This window comes from Gymnogyps californianus, chromosome 10, assembly GCF_018139145.2.
Source record: "Gymnogyps californianus isolate 813 chromosome 10, ASM1813914v2, whole genome shotgun sequence".
NCBI classification, from domain to species: Eukaryota; Metazoa; Chordata; class Aves; order Accipitriformes; family Cathartidae; genus Gymnogyps; species Gymnogyps californianus.
Window position 1 is genome coordinate 9,851,123 of NC_059480.1, and position 19,286 is coordinate 9,870,408.

The 19,286-nt window shown below is 41.1% G+C and overlaps 1 protein-coding gene across 1 annotated transcript in view; it reads left to right on the top strand.

Moving 5' to 3' along the window:
* LOC127020173 (guanylate cyclase soluble subunit beta-2-like) overlaps positions 1-16,014 on the top strand; it is a 32,044-nt gene extending 16,030 nt beyond the window's left edge. Inside the window, exons 7-17 of the mRNA XM_050902639.1 lie at positions 919-1,148; positions 1,236-1,341; positions 2,993-3,096; positions 4,647-4,863; positions 9,071-9,391; positions 10,156-10,304; positions 12,566-12,712; positions 13,000-13,154; positions 14,693-14,907; positions 14,996-15,115; positions 15,863-16,014. Coding sequence (XP_050758596.1) covers positions 919-1,148; positions 1,236-1,341; positions 2,993-3,096; positions 4,647-4,863; positions 9,071-9,391; positions 10,156-10,304; positions 12,566-12,712; positions 13,000-13,154; positions 14,693-14,907; positions 14,996-15,115; positions 15,863-16,014 — 1,916 coding nt within the window. The remainder of the gene's footprint in view (positions 1-918; positions 1,149-1,235; positions 1,342-2,992; positions 3,097-4,646; positions 4,864-9,070; positions 9,392-10,155; positions 10,305-12,565; positions 12,713-12,999; positions 13,155-14,692; positions 14,908-14,995; positions 15,116-15,862) is intronic.
* Positions 16,015-19,286: the final 3,272 nt, after the last annotated feature.

Here is a 19,286-nt window from a genome sequence, read left to right on the forward strand (position 1 = left end):
CCAGGCCATAAGTGTCCATTCCTGCTATAGAACTCCTATAGCATTCCCTTCCTGGAACAAAAATTAAAGTTCATGGTGTGTATTGTGTCTAACTTGATTAGTTCTCAGTGACTCATAGTCCTTAAATTACAGTGAAGTAGAAATTATAGTTGATTTGAAGACATCCATTCATGCCGTAATAAATACTCCTGCAGTACATGCAATCTGTAAAACTACTGTTGAACCCTGCTCAAAACTGAATCTTTTACCGGCATTTATAGGAATCTCCACAGTTGTACTCGTGCAAGGGTTAAACAGCTGTAAGTCTGTAAGAGATGATCGTATTCCTTTCTTTCATAGACGCTGCTGAATTTAGAAGTTTATCAAAACTTCCCCCTTTGTCAAAACTCATTTCATATTCCTATTGAAGCACAGAACTATTTGGAATTTCAGACAGAGCTTTTCGTGTCATTGTCCAGTATTTCACCTAATAGCTAAGCAGAAATGAGAGGACTGATTGTGCATCTTCATGAAAGATATTTCCTTCCTTTCAGAAGAAAATATTCTGCAACGACTGAAATAGATTGTTAGAGCAGAATCTCTTTAGACCCCCTGCACTTTTTGGGTTAATGGGAATTCATATTATTGCTATGTATGCCTGTTTGGACACATTCTTCAGATATCCTGCTGAGCTGCTTCTAGTGAAAATAAGCATTTGTCATCAGACAAGACAAAAGAAACAGCAACTTTAAAGCTTGTCTCCTATGCACATATTCTTATCACGGCAATGGTAGTAGGAACGACGTAAGTTGCTTTCTTCTTCCAGAGTCCTTTGGAAAAGTGATTTTTGAAACAGTGAAATTCCACTGTTGGCCATCTAAAAGGGAAAATGGAAAGGGTTTGTTCTTGGCAATACTTTGTCTTTTGTTTCCCCTTCAGGGATCATCAGTGCAGCAGCCCTGGATTTTTTTAACATTGAGATTTCAATGGAAATAGTCAATCAAACAGAAGAAGAAGAAGAAGAAGAAAGAACTGGGAAAAAAGAACATGTTGTTTTTCTTGTCACTCAAAACCCTGTATTTTCATACAAGGAAAGAAATGAATTTTCTTCCTCACCTCAATATTTTGCTGAGTCTGAAAAACAAATTGAGAACCAACTGAATAAAGAGGTATTTTAATATTCATTATCACTATATTATTAAAATATGATTCAAATAAAAACACCCTTGAATTTCCCTTTGGATTTCTTTCAACAGGACCTTGCAAAAGCCAAGAATACAATTAGAAACAGAGGAAGCTCTGTTTGTCCTGTCAAGAAAAGTCACTGGAAAACAATAAGAGGAATAATCACATTAGGAAAAGGTGAGAGATCATTCAGAGGGAGCTTGTCATCATTTCTGAGTCTCTTCAGTAAGAAAGTCAGTAAGCCTCCCTATCTCCACCCACCCATCCATTTTGAAGTTACCATTCATATTTCCTCTGCGTCTTTTCAAAATGTTTCTGGTTAAGTTTCTTTCAGTTAGACGTTGGTAATCAAAGAAAAATTGCAGATAATAAGCATGCTTAGTAATGACAGATACTTAAATGGAATATGACCTGTCACTTTTGTCTCTTAAACAGGGTTTTCTTCTGAAAAGTGTTCTTCTATAAAATGTCATTGTGTGGTACATTTGATACTTCCTTCTCATGCCTCTTGATCTATGATGATGAATTTAAGAGAGTGTTTTTTAACTTGGTAGCTGCTACTCCTTTCCAAAGTTATCAACTGTAGTAAATTCTGAAAGCCAAGGTACACCCTCTGCTACCAAAAATCTACTGCTAATCTAGTAATCTCTGTTCATACCTTTGTATATTATATGTTTATAAAACAGAAGGATTTTTTTCAGCTACGGTCTTTTGATTCCCCAGGAGGAATGAGAATCCAGCTCAGTATTGCCAAGCTGTCTGGATTCTGGGAGGAGTGAAACATTGAGCCTGATATCATCTGGTGCAATGCCACATGCATTACAAGAGCAGATATATTGAGTAAGAAATTAATATACATTCAAAATAAAATTTTAGAGTAGCATTATTACTTAAAAAGAATAAAATCCCTTAACAATAAATGCAAGAGTTATCAAGAGACAGACTTTGAAAAATGAAAAACCCACACTGACTTCTTCTGAAGCAGTAAGAGGTCTAAAAGTTGGGTCCTAAATTTGTAATCTGTTTCACCAGTCTCCTAAGTGACTTGAGCATTTATTATCAAGCAGAATTTACTAGAGTAACTGTCATAGCCACCTTCAGGGGGGAAAGAGATCACTTGAAATAATCATCCTTTTGATTATTGTGGGTTACTGGAGAATCCAAGTTTATACTGTGAAGATCAAAGGCTTTGGGTGTTTCAGTCAGATGAGCCCTTTTGACTATTTTACCCATTTTATTAATTTTACAAAAATATCTGTTTGCTGGCAAGCACAACCTGCTCTGTAGATTTGTGACCATTTTGAAAAAAAACTCAGGGTAAGTAAAATAGAAACCAAACAGTAATTTGGTCTTTGTGCTACGGACTAGAGTTCTTTGTATAGGAGACTGAAACCCAGATCATACTGGTTTTTTTCTCCATAAGTATTCCTTAGTAGCTAGCGAAGTATATTAAATCCACTTTTGTGTACATTTTTGTGGGATATAGCTGTGTTATATTGCTATGACATCTGCATTCATAGAGCAGCAACCTCTACAGTTGTTCATCTATTCTTGTTGTTTCCACATAATTTCATGCATCTAATGCTCTGTGCTTTTTGTGTGGTTAAGCTTTAAACTCTCAGCCAACTCAGATTAATTGCTAATCAGCTATGTATTAAACTGCAGAGCATTTAGCACAGACGTATGCACATTTTTGGACCCACGCACTGTTTACTTTGTCTTCACTCATTATGATACAGGGTCCTGTCTCACTGAGTGGTAAAAAGTAACGCTGACTGGCTTTATGAGGTGCAACCTGATTAAAAACTGCACATTTATCTTGCCACAGGTAAGCTCCTGAGAGGATTTGATCCTGTTTATCCCCAGAGCCTCTGGATTGACACAAAAACATTTTGCAATGGACTGCCTTTTCATATGGTTTTTGACAAAGAGGTAGGACAAGCATGTGGTAAGGGCCTTTAGTTTGCATAAACCATATAGTAATTTTCTTCTGTTTTGACTGCCCTACAGTTCAGTGCTGTGTGTGCTCTGTATATAGTGCACGCTCATTTGTAGGATTTGCAGAAGTGCTCTGTACAGAGACATGCAATGAAAGTCACTCATAACAACTGGATCTGGATCATTTCAGATAGGAATCTCCTTTGAATTTATTGAGATTACCATGTCTGAAACAGCTGCAGATATGCCAACAAGGTTTATTGCAGCAGTCTATCTGTTACCAAACACTGAACAGAATTTTCTGAGGTTTCTGGCCACCTTCCTGTCCTTGGACGTGCCAGAGACACGACGTATCCTTTAAACTGGCTTTGTACTTATAGCTAGTCACCCTCTCCTTCCAGTTACTAATCTATCCAAAGGCTTTTGTAAGGCTTTGCTGGCAACTGAGGCTCTACATGCTTCCTGAGTCTACTCCTACATGCTTCTGCTGGGAAAACCCAGCTACCTACTAAATTGGGCAGCATGCAACCCTATCTAGTAGGAACTGGACCCAAAAATCTCTTTATCTTCCGAGGGAGGATTGAGTCTCCTCTCCTGTGCACACATACTCTGCAGCAATGGAATTACCCTTCCCTTGGCAGGGACTGCCCTGCGGCTGGTTTCCAACCAGCCTGGGTTCCCACCAAGCTACAGTTCCTCTTGCTCCCAATTCTGTGCAGAGAATATTAGCTTAAGACAGGAGCAAAGAAAGGAGAAGCTGAGAATAGGACAGCAGAAGAAAGCTGAATACAGCCACTCAGGGAACATGTTTTGGCATCACGCTGGTAGAGATGAGCACATAGTCTGCTTTGTGCCACTGTCCACATTAGCCAAAGTTCAGAGTTTTAAACCTTTCAAGACATCCAGTCTGCATAATTTGATAAAATTACTAGTGTGGAAAAAGGGCAAGTCCTGCACCCATTATTGGTAGCTAGGTCAGAGCTTCAGTAACTCTGATGACAAGCAGTGAAGGCAGGGTGGACATTTCTGCAGGAGTTAAGAGCTCACGCATGGTCAGCAAGCTAAAAGGGAATGACTAAACCTTTACACAGCAATGGTTAAGAGAGGGTAACCCATGGCATCCATTAGAAAATTAATATCTGCCAAGATGTTTTATGCCACAGTTGTTTTCTTTTTGGAATGCAGGACATACTCTGGTATCTCTAATTTTCTCTTGCAGCTACCTGTAAGGCTATTTATTAGGCCTACACAAATGCAAGCAAGGATAATAGTAGATAGTTTTGTTTTGTTTTGTTTTTAACAATTGATAGGGAGGAGCATTTGGATAATAACATTCCTTTCTGGGGGCTTTGTATTGCTATGAAGGACACTCATTCAGAGCTTTGTGGTCATACACTAATAAAATAGAAACTTTGCTCAGAAATAAGCCATGTGGTATAGCAAGGCTAAGTGTGTGTACATGTATAAACAGTGATCAGCTATGGCTTGGCCTGAACCCAAACGGGATATGAATTATAACACATTGTCCATATTTTCTTTTTAAGCTCAGAGTGAAGCAAGCTGGGGTGAGCATTCAAAAGATTGTGCCTGGCCTTCAGACTATGGGCATCTGCTTGGATCACTATTTCAGTATCGTTCACCCAGAAGTACCCTTCACCATCTCTAGCATTCAGAAATTCATCAACAGCCAATTTGTTTTCCAGACTAGAAGAGAGATGATGCCAGAGTCATGGAAACAACGGCCAATGCTAGAGCTGAGAGGTACTTCACTGTTTTCAATAGCATAAGCATTCATATTAAATCAAGAATTATGCTGGAGTTGAACTAATGCCTTTCTGTGGACTCCTGGCTTCACATAAGTCCTATAAATGGCCTTGTCTTTGTGCAGCGAGGAGACGATTAGATGGTTCTGTTTAGAGAAACAGTACTTTAAGATGCTTGTAGACAAATTCTGCTATTACCTCACCAGTTTTTGAAGGCTTTCAGTCAGAAATAACAACTGCGCTCCCATTTGAAAGGCTTAGAAAGACAGTGTTTTTCTAATGCTGCCAAACCCACATCTTTGCAGGTTTCCTGAGTAACAGAGGCAAGGTGAAGGTAGGATTAGATTGTTTTCTGAACCACCTCTCGTCTCAGTTATTCACAGAGTTGCAGAATTGACTTAACTCCAGTTGAGTTTGGAAGGGACCTCTGGAGATTGTCTAGTCCATCCCCGCTCAAAGCAGGGTCAACTAGAGCAGATTACTCAGGACCACGTCTAGTTGGGTTTTGAATATGTTCAAGGATGGAGACTCCACAACCTCCCTGGGTGACCCATTCCAGTGTTTAACCACCCTTACAGTAAAAAGTTTTTTTCTTATGTTTAAATGGAATTCCTGCATTTCAATTGGTATCCATTGTCTCTTGTCCTTTCATTGGATACCACTAAGAAAAGTATTTTTTACTCCCTCCTATCAGGTATTTATACATATTGATAAGCTCTCCCCAGAGGCTTGTCTTCTCTAGGCTGAACAACCCCAGCTCTCTTAGCTTCTCCTATATGACAGATGCTCCAAGCCTTCCCAGGTCCTCCATCCTTTACTTCTTGAAAATAGGAGTGACATTTGCTTTCTTCTAGTCCTCAGGAACCTCCACCAGTCACCATGACTTTCAAAACTAATTGAGGGTGGCCTTGCAATGATGCTGACCAGCTCCCTCAGCACTCCTGGATGTGTCACATCAGGTCTTGTGGACTTCTGTATATCCAATTTGTTTAAATGTTTACTAACCTGAACCTCCTGTGCCGATGGTATGTCTTTGTCGCTCCAGACTTTCCCACTGGTCTCAGGGCCCTGAAATTCCTGAAGGGCGATTCTTGTCAGCAAAGACTGAAGCAAAGAAAGCACTGAGTACCTTGGACTTTCCCATATCTACTGGACTTTCTCAGTAGCTCCCTTGCCCCATTCAGCAGCAGGCCCACATTTTCACTAGTCTTCCTTTTGCTGCTCATGTACCTGTAGAAGCCCTTCTTGTTCCTCAACAGATGCAACTCCGGGTGGGTTTTGGCTTTTTCAACCCTGTCTCTTCCTCTGGGGTGACCTGATCCAGCTTTCACCTCTTGTATTCTTTCTTTTTTATGTTTGAGTTTAGTCAGGAGCTCCTTGTTCACCCATGCAGGCCCCTACCATGTTTGCTTGACTTACTGCACATTGGGATAGACCATTCCTGAACTTGGAAGAGGAGATCCTTGGAAATCATCCAGCTCTTCTGGACCCTTCTTCTTTCCAAGACTGTATCCCATGGGATTCTTCCAGGCAGATCTCTGAACGGGACAAAGTACAGTCTCTCAAGTCCAGGGTTGTGATCTTGCTTTTTTGCCTTGTTCACTCCTCTCAGGTTCCTGCACTCCACCATCGCGCAGTCATTGCAGCCAAGGCTGCACCCAGCTTTGACATCCATAGTTCTTCACTGTAAGTATCAGGTCTAGCAGGACACCTCCCCTCATCGGCTCATCCATCACTTGTGTCAGGAAGCTCATCTGTGTCAGTGCCTCAGTGCGCTCCAGAAACCTCCTGAATTGCTTGTGCCCTGCTGTGTTGTCTGTCCAGCAGATATCAGAGTAGCTAAAGTCCACCATGAGGCTTCCTCCACTTGTCTTAAGAAGGTCTCATCTACTTTTTCTTTCTGAGCAGGGCATCTGTAGCAGACACCCATCACAACATCACCCACATTGGTCTGCCCTCTAATCCTTATCTAGAAGCTCTCAGCTGGGTCATCATCCAGCCCTAGGCAGAGCTCCATGCATTTCCCTTGCTCTCCCACATAAAAGGCAGCTCCCCCTCCTTGCCTGCCTGTCCTTTCTAAAGAGTCTGTGTTCATCCTTTGCAGTACTCCAGGTGTGTGAACTACCCCACCAAGCCTCTATGACTCCATTGACATGGTAGCCCTGAAACTGCACACAGACCTCTAGTTCCTCCTGGTTTTTCCCCATGCTGTGGACATCTGTGTACAGGCACCTCAGAGAGGTGCCCAGTCATGCCCATTTCCCAGAAAAGGTACGAGAGTTTCCCCCATAATGCTGCCCTGTGTGTTTTTCTTTGCAGAGGTTAGAACCAAATATATAGCGTAAGGCATTTCTCTGGGGCGATCCCTGCAACATGGTTGTATTGTCACTCTTGGTTTTGGTTGGGATTCAATGCTAGTTGCCCTGTGAATCTCCCCAGCCCTCAGCTACGGCCTCCTGCTTCACTGGGGACCTGTGGAAGGGACACAGTGCCAGGCCTCAGAGCCAGCTTCTGCTCGTGGAGCCACCGGGCTCAGCGTGGAGATGCACTGAGCTGTGTAAAAGTAACTGCCCAGGTCTCACCTCCCCATAGCTCTACACATCAGCCTGTGCACCCGACACAGAATCGCTTTGCACTGCTAAGAATTTTCTTTGCCAAAGAAATTACTACTTTGTATGTGGAACAACATTTTAAACCCAGCCACCCAGCACAGGCAATGCCAGTTCACAGGTCTTGGATTGCATCTTTGGCACGTACAGGCAATAAGGAAAGGCGGGGTGAGCATTCCTGCAGTAATACACTGCAAGCATCACTCCTGCCAGCGCCCAGTTCCCGTCTGCTGGGCGAGGGGCGGGAAGGGGCAGGGGACAAGGGAAGTGCTTAGAGACAAAGTCCTGATAACACTGCTACAGCTGGAGGAAAGAAATTTTGATTCCTAAAATGCGAATACATGATTCATTCTTAATTTATGCCTTTGAGGGGAGTTATTTGCTACTGGCTGGGTTTCAAATGTGGATAAAAATATATTAGTTAGCTGTGCTTTTATATTTTGTAGTTGCATTTTCAGATTCTGATTTCTGTCTTCACCCCCTCCCCAATGTTACATAAGAGTTTACCAGTTAAAATTATTTTAGCAAAAAAGATAGTTTATTTGCTTTATTTTTACTGAGAGGAATAAGTATGGAATGATTCTCTGCTTCGTGTAATTAACTATAATGACATTTGATTTAAGTGTTGTGTGACCTCAATTTTGCTTCTCTGAACTATATAATATGACCTAATTTTCCCTTCTCTCCTTTCACCTTTCTATAATGAGTGTCAAATCTGGTATTCCTGAGATTCAGAAAAAAATTAAGTTTAGGGAGACCTTGAAAAAAGTGATGTTACCAAAACAAGGAACTTTAACTAGTCACAGGTACAATTTTACTTCCTTGTATGCTGTCAGGGTTAATTCACATAGTATCTCTGATGTTCCAATCCTGTTAGTTTTCAAGCTGTTCATTCAGTTGCCCTGGGGATGGGGTGAGAGAGAAAGAAAGAAATAGGAATTCCTAGATTGCTGTTCAGAAACCAAGGATACTTACGAAGCAAATAAATAACAATAAAAAAATATAAAAAAATCAAACCCATAACCAAATCTCAACAAAGAAAACAAAAACTCAATCTCCCACCAAAAATTCCTTCTACTTTTTAGGCATTTTTGTACCTGCTTATTTAGATGATCATAGTGACTGAAAGCTCCAGCTTCCAGGAAGGAAGGCTCTGTTGACTTTACTGGGGCCACATATTACCCACTGTGAAATTAAACTTTAAATGTTTCACTTAATCATTGTGAGTCTCAGTTCCCCTGTGCATGGTGCTGACTGACTGGCTTGAGGAACAGCTCAAGAACTGGTAGCAGAGGAGAGACGAGGAGAGATGTTGCGAGCACTGGGGTTCCTTGTGAAGAGGAGGGACCTGAAGCATGGTTGGGCTCTGCGTAGCAGTTGCAATGAGCGAGTGACTGCTTTCTGGGTCCTGAAATTTTTTTATTTGCCTAGTGTACCTCCTCTAATTCCAGGAAACAGAGTAATTCCTGTGATGACCCAGACCCTACAAAAAGCCACTGTCCTTAGAACTCATCCCCTAAAATTAACATCAGTAATATTGAGCATCCCGTGAAAGTCCAAGCTGCTGAAAACTCTTACCGATGCTTATTCAAACAGGCCAGATGATCTGGATGGAGTCCCTGCAGTGCATGCTCTATCTCTGCTCACCTTTGCTTCGCACTTTGCATGAACTGGAGGAGCGACAGATGCATATTGCAGACATTGCGCCTCATGACGTGACCAGGGATTTGATTCTTCTCAATCAGCAGCGACTGGCAGAGATGGAGCTCTCTAACCAGCTGGAGAGGAAGAAGGAAGAACTGCGGATACTGTCGAAGCACCTGGAGGAAGAGAAGAAAAAGACTGAAGCTCTGCTCTACGCCATGCTTCCTCAGCATGTGGCCAACCAGCTGAAAGAGGGGAAGCGAGTTGAGGCAGGTGAATGAACAGGATGCATTCGCGATGCATGATTCGTGCACCAGGTGATGGTGATAGAGAGACTGGGGTGCTGGCACGGCCCCATTGCCACTGCCGTGGAGTACATTCTCTACCTGGTGACATTCACGGGTAGGAGGAGGACCACAGACCCTTAATCTTGCTGATAATAAAGATTAGACTATTCTTTCAAACAAAGCTTTGGAAGCTATTTGCCAAAATTGTTCCTTAGGAGGTGAAAGGTGGTAGCAGCTGCCTATTCAGGGAACAAAATTCGGTGTTTCAATACTAAACTGAGATTTTGGTTTTTAACATGGGTATAAAGGGAAATGAGGGCTCAAAAATGAAAGGAATTAAGAAATTGGTCTTTCCTAGAAAATTCTCTTAGTTCCTCTATGCTATCTATAAACCTAGAATCACCATGATTTCCATTGTTATTAAGGATAGCAAGCAAGAATATGCTTAAATTCCCTTTAGTAAGCACATATATGAAGTTAGGACTAAAGGGCTAAGTATATCCTGAATATGGATGGACAGAGAGATGTATTCAGATGTCTGTATTGTTTGAGATGTGCGATGATTCTTATATTTGATATACTCTTATCGACATCTCTCTTTCATATCAGCACCCGTATATAAGTATTACAACTGATAGGTCATATGTCCTAAAAGAAGGACGAGAAAGCAATCTTTGCAAACAGGTCTCAAACAGATGTCGTGATTGTGCAGCCATTACAAGTACTTACTACTGGTCTTTCTGCTCACAGGAGAGTTCAAGGAGTGCACTATATTGTTCAGCGATGTTGTGACCTTTACCAACATTTGTGCCCAATGTGAGCCTATTCAGATAGTTCTCATGTTAAATTCAATGTACCTGCAATTTGACAGACTGACCACGGTGCATAATGTGTACAAGGTATGTACTCATCGATAAAGGCTGTAGAAATAGTCTGGAAAAAGATGTTGTTGTTGTTGTTTTGGGTTTTTGTTTTTAAATGCACTTAAATCCTCTTCCCCCCAGCATGTTTTTTGAGAAACCATAGAATATTGCATATTTGTAGTGGCCACATAGAGAAACTAAAAAACAGGCAGAGGTGTGATTAAATATGTTTAAAATTTTCAGACAGGAATGTAATGTCTATCATGGGCTAGAGTCTCGTTTCACAACGCTAACACCAGAAAGGCTGTTCTTTCATACATCTCTCTCCTCTCTCTCAAATGCCTACCCAACATGACAGGATATCCTAGTTTATGGACCAATTTGAATCATTTTCCTAGTTCTTTTATTCCAGCCTCTTGTAAATAGGTCACTGTGTCATTAAGTGTCTCCTTTGGTGGGAAATAACATTATAAACAATACCTAGATAATACCTAGACTTTGCTTTGCTTCATGGAGATTTTAGACAATGGTATAGACTTCCTGCTGACCCCAAAAAGCATTGACTAGATCTAGACGTGTTGCCTCCAAACCGTGCTGGAAGGATCAGAGCCCTGGTTGACATATAATAATAGCGTTATTAACATCTCCAGAGCTACCCAGATTTGACGAGCTGAAGAGCAATTCCTAAGTTTCTGTCTGTCCCCAGCACATTAAATATTTAGGAACACAGAAATAGTAAAGGGTGAAATCCAAATCTCATTCATTCCTTGCTCAGGAAAGGCATGCAGTTCATCCCGCAATAAATTGTACTGGGAAATCAGAAGCATTTCTGCCTTGGCAAGGAAACTGTATTCAATAATTGAAGCATCCAGGATATGGCCCACAGATTTCAGGATAAATTAGCATCATATTCTATCTAAATCATCCATCATGAGTAAATTATCTGTCACTATAATAATCTCCTTTTGATGCCTGTATATAACTCCTATTAATATTGAAGGAGGTTACTAGGGTACAGAGAGGGAGGACAAGATTACTATTTCAGGGAATTGAGAAAGAAATGAAATATTGAAATTGATCAAAGAAACTTGGCCCAAGCTTATAAACATCTGAAGTTACAAATAAATCTTGTTAAATTAAATCTCCTACCATGGCCGAAAAATAATTAGGGTATCTATTTGCATTAGTAGCTTTTTACAGTTGTTTTTAATTTGTTACAGAAAATTACTGGCATTACTATGGGATTGGCTATCTGATAGAAGGCATGTACAGGAACACGTTTTTCCAGACTAACGTGCTGAACAGTTTTAAGTCATTACGTTAATGAACAAACCCAAAGATGAAATTATGCTCCCGCTCTCCTATTAGTGTTCATTTTTAAGAAATCCAATTAATCTAATTTAAGCTGATCTCTTATTTACTGATGGTAAATATAACAATGAAGTCTCATAAGAGCAGTTTAGAAAATTTCCTTACCGTGTAACAGTCTTTTACAGTGAATTTTAAATGTTTGAGAATTCTCTGTTTCAAACAGGCCTATTCTATTCCCAACAAAATCTCTGGTACAGGGACAAACCTCAAAGTATTTCTCAGGTGCCTTATCATGCACTTCAAGGAGACTGGATGCCTGAAGGAGGACGAACCCTTCGGCATTTGTCTCACAGGCTGCAGCATGTTGTGGGAAGACAGCTGGTTGTAAGGAGGATGCTCCCGAACTGCTTAGTTCACACTGCATTCTCTGACATCCTGGAGAATGGAGGTTTCTTAATTTCATGTGAACCCCTTAATAATAGTCACCACTGAATAGACTCCCTTGCTTTATTGTGACTTTTAAAAAAAGAAATCTCTTTTAAAAAAGAAATACGCTTTTAACACCAATTGTGAATTAGAGCTAATTAATAGCATTCAGCTATCGGGTAGCCTCCTGGCTCAGGAGTCTGTGCCTGGGGATAGCTCTTTGCATATCGGTCTGCCCTGGGTAAGAGGAAGGCTAAAAGTCTGACACATTCACAGCATCCCTTACTCCTAGGGTCTCTCACACTGATATCTAAAATGGGTCAAGTAAGCAGGGACAGAATGCATTGAAATTTTTAGTGTGGAGCCAAGGAAAGGATCCCCATCTCAAGGAAACTCACACGTGTTAGAGCTTTTTGTGATTGGAAATAGTTTTTGTGATTGGAAATATCTTTTAGAAGAAAGGGGGAGTTGGTGCAGGTAAGAAGAGCCCCAAACAGCAAAGCACTACCCTGAGCAAGAGATATATGGCATGCTCATATGCTTGTCCCTCTCAATTAAAGGTGGAGACAATTGGAGATGCCTATATGGTAGTAGGTGGGGTCCCTGTGCCTGTACCCACTCATGCTGAGCGAGTTGCTAACTTTGCCTTGGGGATGATAATAGCAGCTAAAGGAGTACAGAACCCAGTTTCTGGAAATCCTATCCAAGTAAGTTGTTAATGCAAAGATGCATGTGTGTCTGTCTGCTTCTTGGGTTGGGCTTCTGGTTAATGTATTGCAGTAGGACATCAAAGAGCTTCTTCTGACTCCTCTGTGACTTTGGGCAAGGCCCACATGGGTACATTTTTCACAAAGAGCCTCTCCCTGTGGATATTCGATATTTTACTGGTGTCCAGTGTTGTGTTAGGATGAACTTTTAGGTGGCTGAATAGCATTAAGAAAGATGTTAAATAACAAGTGACATTTTTGGGGGGGTGTTTTATGTCTTTGTAAAGATTCGAGTTGGGATCCATACAGGTCCTGTCTTGGCTGGAGTTGTTGGAGAAAAGATGCCTCGTTATTGCTTGTTTGGAGACACGGTGAATATAGCTTCCCGGATGGAGAGTCATGGTGTCCCGAGTAAAATTCATCTAAGCTCCAGTGCCTATCAGTGAGTAACTATGATGGAAACTTTGCCTGTTAAAAGCTGTGCTAAAAAACACTGCCTTGACAGCTGCAGCTTTCAACGTAGATGGTGCTGTCTTTAGTCACTGATTTATGCAGCTTACTTATAAAGAAAAATCACTGCTTGCGAAGAGTGTTATTTGTTCTGATTATTTCAAATGCACTTGTATATGGAGACAGAGGTTTGAGAGTCTCGATCCTAGAGAGCAAAATATGGGGAAAAAAAAAATTGTGATATCTTATTTGGAAGGACCGATAGAGTGACGTAGATACTAGAAAGATGGTCAGAACATTTAATTTGACATCCTGCATAACAAAAGCTTTAAAATCTCTCTGATTGAGCACAACAGTTTGTGGTGAAACAGTTTTATTTGCACTTACTAAGGATTAACTGCATAAACCACTATCCTACTCATGCACTGAGTAATTTACTTTCCTAAAACTCATATCACTAAAAGTGAAATACTACATTTTCAAGAATTTTATGCATGCATAAAATATGTATGCAAGAGGTGGAAGGGAAGACAAGCTACAAAGGAGGAGTACAAAAACATTGTCTGAGCACATAGGAATGATATTAGGAAAGCCAGAGCTCAACTAGCATTGAAACGGGCAAGGAAAGTTCAAAGGCAGTAAGAGGAGCTTCTGCTATGTTAGCAGAAAAGTATAAATGGAAACGTGGACTTGCTGTGGTAGGTGATTTAGTGACAGTGCCCTAAATAAAGGCTGAGTTACTCAAGGCCTTTCTTGCCTCAGTCTTCACTGACAAGGTCTTCAAGGTCCCTGCACCTAGAGTCAGGGTTCAAGGAGTAGGTGAAGTACCAGTATTGGAAGAGGATCAGATCAGGTGTCTTGAGAAATCTCAATCTATAGAAGTGTATGGGAGCAGATGGGATGCCTCCAAAGGTAATGAGAGCGCTGGGTGATGGCATTACAGTGCTGCTGACTGCCATCTGTGGAAGGTCATGAAGATCAGCACTGTAGTAACTGAAGAAAGCCAGATGTTACACCTATATTCAAAAATGGCAAGGAGGACAGGCTGGGGAACTATAGGCTGGTCAGCCTCATGTCAGTCCCAGTGAAAATCAAATCCTCTTGGAAGCCATCTTCAGACACATGAAGAAGGCAACTGGGAATAGCCAGTCTGGATTTACCAGGAGTAAATCATGCTTGACGAACCCGGTTGCCTTCGCTGATGAAATGACTGGAGATAGTTCTGTCTAACTGATATTGGCTGCCTCAGTTCTTAATTTCTATTTACTGGTCAATAAGAACCCTCCACCATACTGAAGTATTTGACTATGTGATCCCTTGATTTTTGATCAGGCTGTACGTGTAAAGCCATAAAAGCACAGCAGGCTTGAATAAACAGTTGAAACAAACCCTCAGTTTTTCACAGATCAATACTGTTTTTCCTGGACTGTTGTGATTTGATTACTTAGATTACAATAGCTCTTCTAAAACATCGGTGTCATTTTTGCTAATCTTGAGTTTTCATGTGTCATTTTGCTTCTGATATTTTAGATGCCTAAAATACAAGAATTTTGAGATGACTGAAAGAGGAGAAATAGAAGTAAAAGGCAAAGGGAAAATGCACACATACTTCCTCATTAGAAATAAAACTGCAGCTGAGAATGAGATTATGGGAAGGCCAATGAAAGACTTAGATTCTGGCCATGAATCTGTTCAGTCCTTTCAAGAAGGTGGGACTGAAACAATACCAAGTTGTCATCAGCCAGGTAGAGTCAACTCAACATATCTTTCCCTCCTTGAACAAATGAACGTTAATACAAGTCAATTAAATATCCTTTTCTGTTCTTCTTTCAGTTACTCAGACTCAGCCAGAGAAGGACCAGACCCCAGCCATTGCAATGAAGTATATTGATGGCCCCACAGAGGCACAAAACAGCCTCAAAAGAAATCAAGCAAGAATTGCAGATTTAACAGGTAGCTATTTGGTTACCATCTAGTGAAGACAACAGGACTAGGGAGTAACTGAGGCTTCATCTTGCAGCTTTGTTAGATTCCTCTTCTGAATAACCGTTGTTTTACCTAAGCCAGAAATTCATGCCAACTTATCCATGTTGGTGAAACTAACCATTCTGCACACTGTTTAGGGCCAAAGAAATTCACCTTCAGAGCAATCCCAGGTGTTAATTGTGCACTGGGGAGAAAGAAGCTGACATAGCTGTCAAACCCCAGAGTCCTTCTGGCAGTGCAGACAGAACGGATAAACGTTAGACAGCTCTTCACATGGGCAGACCCAATTGTTCATGTGCACATCTTTTCCTTGAAAAGCTGTCATTATTTGTAGTTATGGGGAAGCCCTTATCGACTCAAGCCTGAGAAAGAGAGACCTCACTGGCTGCGCAGCCTGGCAGTCCTCAAGCCAGTCTCCTGCAGGAGTCAGAAGGATGTATTGCCATGCCCATGTTCTGCGACCAAAGTTCAGAAAGAGAGAGAAAGGATTTGATGCCGTAACAGTCTAATCTAATGCGGCAAGTGTTGTAATTCTATTTACATGTTTTGTGGATTTATACAGACTAAATATGTTGTTGCTGATTACTAGAAAATATTTTACTCCCTTCCCTCCCACCTGCTTAGACGTGGTAGTTAATCTAGTATATGGTGTGCTGACAAACAGAAACATCTATGGTAATTAAAAACTCACGCTGAAGGAGTGTTTCCTTTCAGGCAAAACTTATGATTCCAAAAGCGATGGGAGTCTCCATGGTGACCAGCACACAGATGATGGTCCTTGTCCTCTAAACCGGGGAAGAGTCAAACCTGCTACTGAAGAGCCGCGGATTAGAAACGTTCGCTCTAATTTTTGCACTTTACTCTAAGTTTCTTACTTTTTACATTAAACAGAGCAATTTTATTGTGATTTAGTGCATTTTGCTGTTGTGGGACTGATTTTGTATATCAAGTACCACATGTTTTTGTAAAAAAAAAAGGAAAAAAAAGAAAAAAACCATTTCATCACAGTTTTCAGCAAAAAGAAAACAATGGAGGATATTTTTTTTTAATCAATCTACACGTGCCATATAGTACTCCCACTGGAGAAGGAAACCACCGTAAGATGCTTTGAAGATGTATTTTTCAGCTTCTGCCATGTCTTTGAATATCCCTATGTAAAAATCACTTTTTGGTATCTCATGCAGCAATTGAGAAAGAGGTGACTCATCCAGCTAGAAATACTCCCACTCAAATGAGCACTTGCCATAAAAGAAACATTCCCTGAAGTGACCATCTGTCTTGACTTCAGCCAACAACTTCCCCGTGTCAGGTTAGCAGAGTTTGATCTACATTTTAACTGCGATGACAGTTTAATCTCTTAACAGGTCTTTTGTTGGGTAAAGGCATTATGCAGTAGAAGTGCAGAATAGATCTAATACAAGCTGTATTTTTCCATCCTGAAGAGAAAATATTGTGTACTTTATAGCACCCAACAGTAAAAAAAAACATCTGCAACCTTTGAACCAGCTGTCCATGCTGTGCTTAGATGATCGTAGAAGGACATGCACTTAGTGGAGTTATGTAGCATCGAATTCATCACAACACTGAAGGACTGTTCAAGGCCTCATTTTCTCACCCCAGCTAAACAAAAATAAAGTTTCAGGACTACAGAAGGAGCCTGTCAGTCCTGGAATTAATGTTGTTAACGTCATTGAAAATAACGGTGTTAAAGATCAACATCACTTACCTGGTGTCAGAGGCTCCTCAGCTGAATTACTTCCATGCTGATATATTCTTAGATTACGCCTGATCAGAAATGGCAGAGAAAAATTGAAGTTCAGCTGTCAGGGATTTAAGATGTAGGAGCAAAAATACAATGGATATAAAGGTTGTGGACAATTCGGCGCATCATAAATTGTGTTCTCACTCCTATAAACGGAGCTTGGAGTAGGTGGAATGTGCTTGTACTGGGTGACTTTGACAGGAGATGCACCCTGCACACTGATTTATTACCTTTGGGTGTAGATTCGTTGTCTAAGGATGCAAGCATGAGACCCATTTTAACTCTGAGCAAGAACTCACTGGAGAAGATGATAATGTTACTCCTCTGTTACAGTCTGGAGCACCACATTTCCACCTCTGTGTCTGCAGCAAGAGTGAGGCTCTTTAAACACCAGACAGAGAGGTGAGACTGATGAAACGCATCTCCTCCTCTCTACAGAATAACAAGATGAAATTTCACCTGGTTAGATTTTCTTTTTAAATCTCTGAGACAGTAGCTCCTTTGGGTGCTCTACAGCTCTGTCTACATTAGCAAGTAGTGCAGACTGGTGGAGGAGGACGTGTAGAGCAAAACCATCAGTGCTGTTGTCCACACTATAGGTATTTCAGAGGGCTTGCTAGCGTGGTCCCACGCACTGAATACCTGTTAGCTTTTGGAGCGCCTTATAAGCACATCGTCTGACTTAGTTTCATCCAGAAGAGATCCATTCGTGTGCTTTGAGACCACTCTACAATGTGAAACGAAGTACGGTAAGTGGGTTTGACCAGGAAATTCACTCAGGAGGGTACTCCTGACTCTGACTGAAATGCTGATGTAGACGCACCCTTTACCATTAGCACTTTCCACAGTACAGCTGAGCAGCACCACTCTGGGAGAATGCAGTTTTATGAATGGCAGGATCAATTGATTTATTTATTTATAAGGATTTTGCTATCTAGGCACTGTTTGTTATTTTGGCAAAGGCAAGATCTACTGTAGGTTGAAGATGCATCTAAGGATTATTATTGTTGAGTATCAAGATTTTAAACATTTGACTGTGTGCTACCCTCAGACACACAACGTCTAAATTTCACCTTCATCCTTAGTAACTCCTCCCCACCGGTCCAGTGCTCATGGCTTTGCACTTCTGTATTATGACCATAGCTTTAAAAAGACTTTCCTAAAGAAAGATAATACCCAATTTCTCTGTCACAATGATGTAAATGTGAAGTAACAGTTAAATCGGCACTATCCTACTGATTTAAGGTGAGAATCAACTCTGACAAGGCTTTCTTGTCTCCAGCCTAGACATGTGTTTCCCTACTCTTGACTAGTCATGCTGATGGAACAGAGAACACGTCATTTAGCAGATGGCAGTAGTGGACTCCGTCGTTATCGGCATTCACTATGGAGATATAAAGCCACTTAGCCCCAAGCAGAAGTGTGACACAGGAGTGTACATCTCTCAGTAGCCAGTGCTAATGCAGGAGGGAACCTCTTGCCGTCTCAGCTGCTCTTGCAGTCCCGTACCTGCGTGGCTGAGTACCACTGACCACCTCTCTGAAAGGAAGAATTTCCAGTTGGAAATTGTCCAACAAGCCTGGTCATCAGTGAATAGGGTTTAGTATATATGCCAGGGTTTCATATAGATATATTCCAGAGTGGTTTTAGGTAGAAGCTCAGAGCTCCTCTGAACTTGTATGGATCCTCCTGGGAAGAAGAAAGAAAAGGACCATGGCTTAATTGCTGCCTGCATCTCTCTGTCCAAATTTTAACACTCGCTTTGCTTATACCTGCCCTTTTTGCACTGAACAACCTATGAATGTTTAATATTGGAATGTTTTAATTGCCAGTAAGTGCTCCATGGTAAGTTACTTCATGCAGTACTGTGGTAAAACTGGTGTGCTCAGTGGTTTCGCTGTGGCCTCTGCTACAATCTGGATCTCCTGGAGCTAGGTCAAATCTGCACAGCTGCTTTTAAAAATTAATGTGCCTGGGCATCATCATGTGTTCTTAAATCTGTGGGCACTGCTAAAGACTGCAAAAATATCATTCAAAAATAAATCTTTCCATTAAAATACTGACTGCCATTTGTCAATGACTACTGTGATTCCTTTCCCTCTTTTCCCTTCCACCTTTTCTGTTCTTTTTCCCTATAAGTATACAAAAGTTTAAGACCATTATACCTCTAATAAATGTCCAGTGAGTTTAATTTCTTGACCATACACGAAGTTGTATGTATTTGCGTGACATCAGAGTCAGCAGCCCACTACAGCTGACATTGTTGTATGCTTACTAATACGCAGTCTTAATGTCAGTGACCTATCTACATTGAATTGACACAAAAAGGGTGGGAGAAGAGAATTCCCACTGCTGCTTCGTGGAAGCTGAGGCTTA